At 49.8% G+C, this 12,358-nt stretch overlaps 1 protein-coding gene across 1 annotated transcript; it reads right to left on the bottom strand.

The window, feature by feature from the left end:
• Positions 1 to 3,320: 3,320 nt before the first annotated feature.
• Positions 3,321 to 11,989, bottom strand: LOC119440423 (uncharacterized). The gene is made up of 3 exons (XM_049662918.1): positions 11,557 to 11,989; positions 5,273 to 5,394; positions 3,321 to 3,869 (listed from the first exon to the last, which is right to left on the bottom strand). Exons 1-3 carry the CDS (start codon positions 11,987 to 11,989, stop codon positions 3,378 to 3,380), a joined length of 1,047 nt encoding a protein of 348 aa, XP_049518875.1. The 3' UTR covers positions 3,321 to 3,377.
• Positions 11,990 to 12,358: the final 369 nt, after the last annotated feature.

Raw genomic sequence — 12,358 nt, 5'->3', positions numbered from 1 at the left:
TGTATCTGTGGAAGGCTTCTCCCAAATTGAGCTCTGAGATGGAGTTCAGAATGTGCGCATGGGAGACATTGTCAAACGCCTTCTCCGGGTCTAGGCCTTAGATGCCTCTTATATCTGTCAACGCAGGACGTGATGAAGCTCATCAAGTGTCAAATCATTGGCAACACCACAAGAAAGGAGATGGAAAAAAGAAAATCCGTAGACCTCAGCGATTTTTTACAACTCTTAATTTCTTTACATGGCTACAGCAGCAGGCTATCCCGGCACACATTCCTGTCTTACCTGCTTGCTTGTTACCTAAGTATACTAAAGGAATGTCTAACAGAAAAAAAAATACTTCTTTTTTTTAGATGCCCGGAATGCCATCTTAGACCGCTACAGCACTGTTTGCTGCCATACTCCGAAATACCAATTCACCTACACAACTCTCCGAGTTTGCAACGCGCAAGAAACCATAGTTTCCTGCTCAAATTACCAGTTGGGAACTGTGGTGCAAAGATCGTTCAGCCACCATGAAAATGATGGATAGTAACATTGATTTGTCTGATCTTCGTGCTTCAAACGTTCTTACGGCTTTATCTACTGCGCTGTTTCTGCCTTTGTCGACGTAATAGACGAAGCAATCCTCTATTTCTGAAACCGACAGCAATAAGACTGTGCCCCCACGCAGAATTGCGAATCGTTGCAGTTACAACGCAATATTTTGTTCTCGAGTACGCCAGAGCTGCTCCGATATGCGGATTATAGGCTAGAAACGTTGTATCCGGTGATGCTAACTGCATTTGGAATTGGTAGCTGAAACTCGTTAGTAAAAGTGAGTAACATTGTTTAGTCAGTAATGTTACTAACTCTACCATCACCAACTGCAGTTCCACCAAGGTAGTAGTAAATGGTGGGACATAATAATAAAATGTCGTGGTTTCACCCGGAAGGCGAAGCATCAATTGCGATAGCAACTTAGTAGAGAGCTATACGGAGTAAGGATAGTAGTTTTATTAGCTGTATAAACTTGGACATGCAGCAGCACCAGCAACGCGCAGAACTGTTGTCGACGCCATCGGCGTTTTGCCCGCGTTCGCACCGAACGCGCGCGGCGTTGGTGACTGTTGCCAGGGCCTCTGGGGGTGGCTCGGAGCTCGGGGTGACTCGTCGAGCAGCGTCGGAAGTCTTTACCACCTTCTCGCCTCACAACGTTTTTATATAAATACGCATTTGGTGCCGCAGCTAAACGTCGCCTCTCCTCCCTCCCTCCCATCCCCACACGGCCTTTCACGCGACGGAAGAAGTCGCGTTTGCTCTCTCTCTCTATATATATATATGGTGATTGTAAAGGAGGAAAGATACCGTTAGAGACGCTTAATTCTGCAGCCCGTCAGGGAGCACGGCGCAGAACACGCGTTTGTTCTCCACCGTGCGTTCGCTCCCCGTGAAAGCACGCGTCCCTCGCGCCCTTTCACTCGCACATACAGCGTCCGGCGCGCGGCGACGTCATCGCCGTTGACGTCATACGGAACCTCACGGTGACGGCGACGGCGACGGCGACGCCGATGGCAGAAATCCTCTTTGAGTGTCCATATAATTGCTATCGCAATAAAATAATAATTTCTGGGGTTTTACGTGGCAGAAGCACGATAGTGATTATTAGGCACGCCGTAGTGGGGGACTCCGGATTAATGTTGGCCACCTTGAATTCTTTCTTTAACGTACAACTACAGTGTACACTGTACGTACGTCTTCTAGTACACTGTACGTACAGCCAATGCATGGTACACGGGCGTTTTCGCATTTCGCCCCCATCGAAATGCGGCCGCCGCGGCCGGGATTTTGATCCCACGCCTTCGGGCTTAGCAGTGCAACGCCAAAGCCACTACGCCACCACGGCGGGTGAAAATAGCGTGACAACTGGGTAGTATATATACGCGTACAAGCACAAAAACCTCCTTTTTTCGAGAATGAGACGTCTTTCCTGATCCAGCTGTTGCAATCGGTGTGGACGCTTGCCTCTCTCTCTTCTTCTTCTTTTTTTTTTTTTTTTTTTAACAGCGAAGCTGTTTATGCGGACCCTGTGCCGTCGTTGTGGTTCGCTATGAAGGGGCAACGTGACCTAGCAGAACTGTTGTCGACGCCGTCGGCGCTTTGCCCGCGTTCGCACAAAACGCGTGCGGCGTTGGTGATTGTTGCCGGAGCCTCTGGGGGTGACTCGGAGGTTTTCAGCGACATCAGAACGGGACACTCGTCGAGCAGCGTCGGAAGTCTTTTCCACCTTCTCGCCTCACAACGTTTTTATGTAAAGAGGCACTTGGTGCCGCAGCTAAACGTCGCATCCCTTCCCTCCCCCTCCCCCCCCGCACGGCCTTTCGCGCGTCGGAAGAAGGCGCGTTTGCTCTACATATATGGTGATTCTAAAGGAGGAAAGAGACGCCTACTTCTGCAGCCCTTAAGGGAGCACGGAGCAGAACGCGCGTTTGTTCTCCGCCGTGGGTTCACTCCCCGTGAAAGCGCGCGTCCCTCGCTCCCTTCACTCGCACATACAGCGTTCGGCGGCGCGCGGCGACGATTTCATCTCCATTGACGTCATACGGAACCTCACGGCGACGCCGACGGCAGAAATCTTCTTTGGAGTGTCCATATAATTGCTATCGCAATAAAAAGTAGGCCAACGGAGCAGTGGGGTGCGAGAGGAGTTCGTATTAGCGTTGGTTGCATATACGGCGCTTTGGTCAAGGACTCTTGTCTGGCAACGTCGTAGAAAAAGCACGAGGAACGCGCTAGGAACGCCGTCGCCCGTAGACGCCGACCAATTCCATCCCCTGCAAGTAGCGCCGTTCGGGCCAGCCAAGAGGCCGCGAATCCAACTACAACTCGGACGCTCGCTCCCATTGCAGCCGGCCTGACGCGGCAGGCCGTACCTTTTTTTCAAAGCATGGTCACCACGCGAAGCACGAAAAGGCGAAAATGAGGTTAAAGAATGGTGTAACAAAAGATTTACAATATAAACTGCTTGCGAAGGTTGATTTGCATGGTGTAACTAACACAGCTTCGCACTTCGACCAGCTGCAGCGTAGAATCGAATGCTCAAGTCGGCTGTATGTAGCGAGCAAGCGAACGATTCGTTTTGTAATGATTCAAGCTAAAGCGCAATCTCGTTAAATGCACGGGGCGGTCGTCTTTCAGGGCCCGATGTATGTAGCAACAGAAACATAGAGAGCATCCCCTACTGGCGCGCAAAACCCGGGTACACGTGGAACGATGAGCGGGACTGGAAGGTTTGTCCTCCCAAGCACGACGACACAGTCTGACGCCTCGATCAGCAGTACATAGTTTTACACAATGTGACGATCTTGAGAACGCACTGAAGACACGCGGCACTGACGCGTTCAGGTCAGGTAGTCAGTAAATTCATAGCCGAATAACGCGAAGTCGTAGAAGTACCGGGCGTACAGCCTCATGACCTGCTCGAATGACAGCTGCGCGAAGTAGTACTTGGAGTCGATTCGGTGTGCGCCGCTGACGCTCTCGCGTCTGTTGTCGTGATGGAGGGACGCCGCCTGATCTTCGATACCCACGAGCGAGAAGAACAGAGGGAAGTCTCTGTTGGCCGTCTCCAACTTGCCGATGAAGTCGTAGTCCACGAGGCAGGGCTGGCAGCGGTGGTAGTACGGCGACCAGTGCGTGTCAGAATTTTCCACGGGCATCGCGAGCACCAAGTCGACGAACTCCGCGAACGTGGGGCTGCGGTTCTCGGCCTTCACCCCGGGGATCTTGTCCCAGTAGCTACTGTAGGCCCACGCGATCTCCTCTCGACTTCTGAGCGCCTTGTCGATGTAGGTGGACACGAGTCGCTCAAACGGGTGCCTCACGAACAGTGCCTGTGAAAGATAGCAAAAAAAGAAAAATCGAAGCCCCTTTCTTAAAGAAAGATGGTTGAACGCGAAGCTTTCTCCCGTTCAAACTGAATCAAAGAGTAAAGCCAACGACCACCCAACGAACCCAAACAATGCTGAGCGACCCGATGCGATGCATATGTGATTTGATTGCTTGTTTAAAGTGTATTTTTTGAAAAAAAATACAATCTTTTTTATTAACAACCCGCCGGGGTGGCTCAGTCAGCTAAGGCGTTGTGCTGCTGAGCACGAGGTCGCGGGATCGAATCCCGGCCGCGGCGGCCGCATTTCGATGGAGGCTAAATGCAAAAACGCCCGTGTGCTTGGGTTGTAGTGCACGTTAAAGAACCCCAGGTGGTCAAAATTAATCCGGAGCCCTCCACTACGGCATGCCTCATAATCAGAACTGGTTTTGGCACGTAACACCCCAGAAAGAAAGAATGTATTTTCTGAACGTTGAATGAAGACACATTTCGTTAAGTTGCATAGCCTTTATTTTAGATCATGTAGCCATTGATTACACGCACACACTCACACTTTCACGGACGACTCTACACTTGTACAGTATAGACCTACACCATGTTTGTGAACAGTGGTAGGCACCGTCGATATATTTTAGGCCCTATAGCGACGTCGCGTAGGCTCCGCTCACGTTCGCCGCACCCGCTTGCACGCGAGGACGGTGCATTTTTTTAATGGGGTGGGGTTGGAGGGTGCTAAAACCATCATTTCATTGTGAAGCAAACGGTAGTGGGGGCGCCGGATTAATTTTGACTACGTGAGGTTCTTCAACGTCACCCAGGGAAACGTTCTTGCATTTCGCCCCCATCGGAATACGGCCGAATGAGACGGTAGGCCTAGCTCACTGACCACCGCAGTGACGGCCGACAGCGCTTGTGATCTGGCCTGCAGCTCATCATAGTGCGCTTATGTTCGACAACACGATTACTGTGGGCTTAAATGAATTGGTGCGAATAGCAAACGGTGTCTTTGGTGCACTTAGCAAACGAAATGTAGTATAGGAGGGTTGCACTCTACGTCATCCGCTTGTGGCGCTAGCGGCGTCCGCGGCTGCCGCCATACTTGAGATCGGCATCCCGTTTGCCCTTTCGCGACGGCGAGCGGCGGCGAACTGTTGTGTCCGTGGTATGTCTCGACGGGCAAAACAATATGATTTAGTGCCTACGCGCATGACATCCGGGGTCCGGAGAAAATTCGTTATGGGCAGAAAGCTCATCCTTGCGGCGGCGTCGACCCATATATGACTACGACGGCAACAAAGCAGTGTGTGACGTGAACTTTCTTCCGCGTGTGGAGTTCACCGACATAAAAGACTACCTCGTTCACGCGTCACAAGTTTCGTGACCGGCGACGAACTAAAGGCCTACAAATCGATGGAGGCCCACAACTATGTCACAAGTGGATGGGTGCAACAGCCACGGGTGAGGGACCTCGGAGACGGCCGCCACGTCGTCCGAATCAGTTTCGGCCATTGCGTACGAAGGGCGTCCTGCAAAACGCAACCAGCAGCGATGTCACTGCTAATATGCTTAGCGGACTACTTTCTCAACCAACCAGCGTCGTAGCCCGCGCTCGTCTACCGATGCGTTAACAGTCGGTAACACGCCGCAGCTTTACACAGCACCTACCTAGAGCAAAACTGCTCCGTCAAATCTTGCATATGTTCTGCAAACTTAACGAAAATAAAGTATTTACCACACAAGCGATAGTGTTTATCGAACTGTCCAAGTCTGCAGTTATTACTTTACTGCTGATGCTTTTAACCGACTGTTTCTTGAGCAGAAGCCCGCGACGTAGCGCGCACTCGTCTACACCTGCGTAAACAAAGGTGTTAAACTATAGCGTTTTACGGCAGCTTCAAGTAGAAGCCGACCGCTTTGATATTGCTCGAAAACATACCGGAAATGAAGTGTTTACCGCACACACGGTAGTGGGTTGCAGAGTTGTCCAGGTCTCTCCGATTGATACGCCGGAGCCACTCCGCTCTTCGTCGCTCTGTGACCTCTTTCGTATGTTTGCATTGATTGACGATGACTTTTGGGGCGCAGAAAAAGCCGACATCGGAGGCGTTCTGATCTCCGGGCTTCTTTTTGGTGTGGTTGTTGTAACCAAACACGGCACAGTTCACCATTTTCACTGAAGCCCTACCACAACTCCCGTGCTAGCGTACCATCGCTTTCCCCGCGCATACGTTCGTCCGGTTGCCGGGCGACCCGAATCATAGCGGAGCAGTCGTTTCGACACTGGCGCCATCTCGGGGGCGCCGCTCTGTGAAGCCAGCCCGCAGCCACGTGGAGAACACTTTTGCTTTGCCCTAGCGTGCACGTGCACGCACTCTGACCTTTTCTTGGATGTATTCTTTGGAGCATACCGCTCACCTGTAACCATGTATTAAACTTCCGTTATTTGTTTTTACGTCACCTCGTCTTCTCTGCTGGACCCTCTCCGATGGTCAACCTGGTACGAGCTCCAAGCAGACGCTGTTGAAGGTTCCCCAAACCCCTGCCCGTAACCTCTCTCATCATTCCAGCGTAGAATTTCGTTTCTCTGCTGTCGTCGTAATGGGGAGGCCGCGTTTACGGGGGTATGAGCCCTTCATTGTCTTACGTGACGGACAGATTTAATTTTGTAGCAATTTAATTTTGAAGAATCGCAAGCGGAAATGGCGGGCGGATGCTGCTAACCGTGCCGCCGAGAAAACTCGAAACATCGAACGCAAGCGTTTGTGGTTCGACAACAACTTGTCCCTCATCAGCGTGATCCACTCCCACGAACAGCCACGCAAGTATGAATAAATGAAGAGATTCTAAGGCAGGATGAAGAACAAGGGCACATTCCAGTAAACACCAAGTTGATGGCAAAGGGGACGGTTAGGTATACAAAGGGACAAGCTTCGCTTATCATTCATGTGCACGGACTGGAAGGGCCGACGTAGTTTTTTAAAGCGAAGCTTTCTATGTCTTACTGATTCGTCCGTGAGCGCGGAAAACGCACTGCAGGAAAGCCAACTTACACAATGGAACTATCTGCGCCTCTGCGCACACAATAGAACAACGGCGCACGACATACGTAACGTAGAACACTGCAGTTTACATTCGCAGTTGTACCGATAAGAACAATGGGAACTGCAACGCCACGCTACACAGACGAACTGTATATATCAGCACAGTATTACGCGCGTCACGCAATGCATTCCCGGCCGTCACCATGGGTAGGCCGCGGGTGCAGCGCACGGCAGAAGAGGCTGCCGTACGCGAACGTAGGTTCGAGCGCGATCGTGCCCGTAAGGCCGATCCCGTTTATCGACAAAGGCAGAGCCTCTGACCGTCTACCACTCCACCATCCCGGCACTTTCCCCCTCTGTTCTCCCCCACTGCAGGACAGGGCAAACCAGGCGAAGTAGAGATGGTGGGTGACCGTATATAGCGGGGTGAACTTCGTCAGCGGGGGAGGAAGGGTTGCAGGGCGGGACGACAGGTTTCATCTCTGACCCTCGCAACTTATACCCTAGTTACACGGGCATGCTAACCACAGTTAAGACGCACCTCAGTTAACCGGACTGAACTATGGTTACCGTCAACTACAGTTGACATATGTTACACGGGAAAACCTGTCCTCAGTTAGAGCTGTTAAGCGGGTCACGTGATACTCAGTACTGCGAATGAAAAAATAATTGTTTAGCTGTTCTTTCTAATTATTTTCACAGAAAAATGTATTTCCTTTAAAATATATCTGTCCTGTTAGCATCTGCACTATCTGAGCATATTGAATGAATTGCTTTTGCGGTGTTTGGCAGCAGTTAGAGCCAGTCAGCCAACGCCTGGCCAAGTCTAGTTCGCGGTTGGTACGAAAGCCAAGGCAATCCATTGCTCGATTGGGATTTTCTGCCGAGTGCGCTGTGATTAGCTGTGATTTATTAGTTCGTTGCTTTTGTGTTTTTTCTAGACTGTGTACGGTATTGCTTCGGTATAGCGTCTGGCGAAGCTGCTTCGCTGTGAACGGCACTTCACCGACAGGCAGGCGTGCGTTAAGGCTTCGCGTCATTTCATCGTAAATGCGCGCATTTCGCGTGTTTGAGCGCATCGCGGCAAGATTGTCTTCCCAAAGGCGTATGTATCAACGACTGTGTTGTTGAGACAGACCAGTTGACACGTCTTTGGGAAGACTTTTCGGCCGTCACCTTCGTTGGAGCCGCGCCGCCTTCTTCCATCCGCATGGGTGCCGCCATTTTGTCTGTTTGCTTCGTTAACCTGAGCTAACTGAGGTGGCCAACCTCAGTTTGCAGTGACCATGGTTAGTGGAATAACCGCAGTTAGGCTTTCCGTCTAACTGGGTGTAACTGCGGTTGGCCGTAACTGAGGTGCGTCTTAACTGCGGTTAGCGCGCCCGTGTAACTAGGGTATTACACGTCTATTCATGTTGACGAGCGAGATCGTTAGGCACGCCGATTACCATGCGTTTGCACGTGGTCCGAGCATGGCCGCTCAAAGTGAATCAGAATTGACTACACGCGGTCCGGGCATCGCAACTCTAACAGCGGCAACGGAACCAGTTGTGGAAACAGACGATGACAACGAACGAAAAATAACTTGTCGTAGGTGGAAGCCGAACCAACATCTTCCGCATTAAGCGTACTGTGCTTTAATTCACCAATTAAGCTACCGCGGTGGTCATCCTCCGGTACACTTCATTGGGTATTTGTGTATAAGGTTAACCCAGGGAGTGTTAGCCAGCGCCATTCATGGCCATGGCGGCGGATGCGGGACGTGTTTTCAACCGCGGAAGTTAAAAAAAAATATATTACAGTTTTGCCATTAGGGCGAAACAATGAATGCGATAGCAACATTTTAGAATGTTACACGAATGGTAAGACAGTGTAAGATAGAAGAAGTGTAAGACAGAAGTAATAAGTGTAGGTGTAGTGGCAGTATGAATTTACACGTAAGCTGCCGAATAAAAACGAGCTGTTACACTAAGGGTCCTCTGTTTGAATCCCGCTATCGAACAATTTCATTTACGTTTGTTAATGAAAGCCATCGTCTTTCTTAGCGACTTTACCACCACTTTTCCGTATCGGGTACGTTGTATGTTTCAAACCTCTTTCCAGGGCCGATCACGAAGGTATTGCACAGCCGCGCCAATAAAATGACACCATTTTCAGCTTTGAGCTATGTTGTTGTTTTGCACTTCTTATATTTAAGTCTCAGAAGATTTAAGATAAAAGGCATGCGCTGTCGTTCTCTTCTTTCATGATATTTGTTTGTGGGTTGCCATTTTCAAAATTCTGAGGAATAATTTTGTCATGAATGCAAGACTTGGTATGAGCAACGTTAGTGATAGAATGGTGTGACAATACAACCCACACATGCCGCATGTCATATAGTATAGCATAACGTATAGCATACACACTTTCCTATGGAACGACAAGACTGAACTAGTGGCACGCCCGCTCATTCGGCTTCCAACGGAACCGGGTGGTTTTAGCATCCCTTGCATCAGAACAATGAGATCTGTCCTCGCATTGGGAGGTTTCTACGACCTTGTGAACAACGCCGAATACCCAGGCAGAAAACTTGCAGATTACTTCATAGGTACCTCCAGAAAGCTCTCTTTATCGGAAAAAAGGACAGGTCCTACGGCGGAACAGCCACCGCCATTCTCTAAATACGTATGTAGCAGCCTCCAGTCCATTCGAACAGCTTTACCTGATGTTTATTTAGTAAACACCCCGGTAACGGAGGTGTGCGAATGTTTAGCCGTAGAACATTTGACGCACGAAGAGCTGCAGAGGTGCAAGAGCGTCAACTGGCGCAGTCTGACTTCGTCGGCCGTGCCCGCCGAGGTGCGTGACTTCGGCTGGAGGACGAGGCTGGTGCGTTTTGCCTACACGGAACCGCACGGCAGTGTGGGGAATAACTCCCAATAACCGCTGCCCTCAGTGCAGACAAAAAGAAACATTACGACATGCCTTGTTCGACTGTCCAGTGTCAAAAACTTTTTGGTTCATGCTGTCGCGAATGTTCCATGTACATGTACAGTCAAAAAGAAAACCGCGAACTCTCTTCCGCGTTATTTTTTGGTACATAGGTGCATTTGTGTTGTGGCGCCGACGAGGATCGGCGGCACTACAGCAGGCAGCCAAAGCGAGCTATGTACCCGTTGCTACACTGTCTACGCAAACACATTAAATTAAATTAAATTAATTATGCGGTTTTATGTGCCGAAACCACGCTCTGATTATGAGGCACGCCGTAGTGGGAGACTCCGAAATTTGGACCACCTGGGGTTCTTTAACGTGCGCCTAAATCTAAGTACACGGGTGTTTTCGCATTTCGCCCCCATCGAAATGCGGCCGCGTGTATGAACAGGCGTGCGTAGATTTGATTATTATGAACGAAGACCGGTTCCTGCGGAAATGGTCTACAAGATTTGTAAAGCTCCGGAATGGGCCCATAAATGAACTGTTGTTACCGTATTAACACCTTAATTTCTGGCAGGCCAGATCATTTGCCAGACTTGTATGTTACCCTTGTGTGTTCTGCCTTTTTTCATAATGTGTGTTGATTATATAGTTGCCAGGTGTAATTAGTGTTAGAATGTTTTCTTGTACACGAAGGCAAGTGCCCATGTACTTTCAAGAATGTTTTTAGTCGTAATGAACTTCTCTCGGCGCCTAATTATTTACGGAACCTCACGGCGACGCCGCTGACGGCAGCAACAATTCACTTGGAGCGTTCATGTTGACACGGAAAAGCCGCCACAGTGTGGCTTCACTGAAGAGGAGGAGGAGGACGTGTTCCCGATTGATATAGGGTCGCCATCTTGGCCACCATTGACCTACGTGTAAGTATATTGTAAATAGCCTTGTACATCAGCTACACGTAACATTAGTACCCAGCCCCTGCACCAATCATGTTACGCGTAGCTAATGCACAAGGGTATTCGCAATATATATACACGTATGCCAACGGTGGCGAAGATGGCGACCCTATATCAATCGGCAACAGGTCCTCCTCCTCCTCCTCTTCAGTGAAGCCCCACTGTGGCGACTGTTCCGTACTAATATAATTGCTATCGCAATAATATTTTGATACATGCCAGCAGCTAGGAACATAACCACTGAATTATATGCGTATTAATGATTTTGCAAAAATAAAATGCACTACAGGACAGGAAGACTAGCGTTTTGGTTATACCCCGTGTTTTCTGATAATACTCGTATACAGAATGTTTAGAGATCGCCTGTGGTAGATAGCACATTTCTATTCTTTGACTTGAAATGGATGACTCGAAGAGGTGGGTGTTACTTGCACGAGTAATCGAAATTCATAGTAAAATAATTATTCAAAGTTTCACGAATTAAGTAGTTAGTCATTACTTTACGGCATATATTGCAATTTACGAATTCTAGCCGGCGAGTACGAAAAGCGCGTTCCACTCGAAAAGAATGCTCAGGATGACACCATTTGCCACACTGCCTCAAAAGGACTAGACAAATCCTGGGCTAGTCGGTTGTGCATGTTTCAAAATGCTGCAGCGCGACTTGAAACGAGGACGAAAACCGAGCGGAAGACAAGGACGGATTCTTGCCTTTGTCTGCTCTCCAATGTTTGTCCTTGCATCGAGTCGGGTTGCTACATTTTCGGCCAGCCGAAAGTAGCATTGGTGTCCCTTTGATAAAATAAAAAAAAAGGCGTGATGAAGCCCATACGTGCCTTGAAGTAGTCCTTCCTTTCGCCACCTAGAAGAGTCCTGGGGCCGAACCGGAGTGTCTGCGAGTGGAAGGACCAGTGCAGGGCGTCACTCTCGTTTCCGATCACTGTGACATTGAGGAGCTTCGCGAACAGCGTCTTCAGGCTGGTGGAGGCCACCTTGTCGATGAAGCAGAACGCGAGCGATCGCGAGTCGTCCACGAACACCGGGCACTGGTCGGGGTAGCAGTGGATATCCTCCCGCCGCAACGAGGGTAGGTGCTTGCCGAAACCGGGAGAAGGGTGATGCAGACGACTCGACCTGTGCTCCTCGCAGACCGACCTGATTCTTTGCCGTCTGACTTCGTTGTCAGCGGTCTCTGATGTCGTCATCGTGCGCTGAGAGGGCGTGACAAAGGAAGAAGAGTGACAAAAAAGAAAAACAGAAAATCTAACTCTATGAACTAACGTAAAGGGGGTGGGAGGACGGGAGAGGTATAAGAGAGAGCTAGTGCGGTTGGCGCACTCGCTCATAGTGAACTAAGAATGTTTGGGATTTTACGTGCCAAAACCACCATCTGATAATGAGGCATGCCGTAGTGGGGGACACCGGATTAATTTGTACCACCTGAGTTTCTTTAAAGTACACCTAAATAAAAGTATACGGGCGGTTTCTGCATCTCGTTCCCACGGAAATACGGCTGCCGTGGCCGGGATTTGATCCCGCGATCTCGTGCTTAGCAGCCCAACACCATAACCACT

This window comes from Dermacentor silvarum, chromosome 2 (assembly GCF_013339745.2).
Source record: "Dermacentor silvarum isolate Dsil-2018 chromosome 2, BIME_Dsil_1.4, whole genome shotgun sequence".
Taxonomy (NCBI): Eukaryota; Metazoa; Arthropoda; class Arachnida; order Ixodida; family Ixodidae; genus Dermacentor; species Dermacentor silvarum.
Note: the sequence above shows the minus strand (reverse complement) of the source record. Positions and strands in the feature narration are given on the sequence as shown.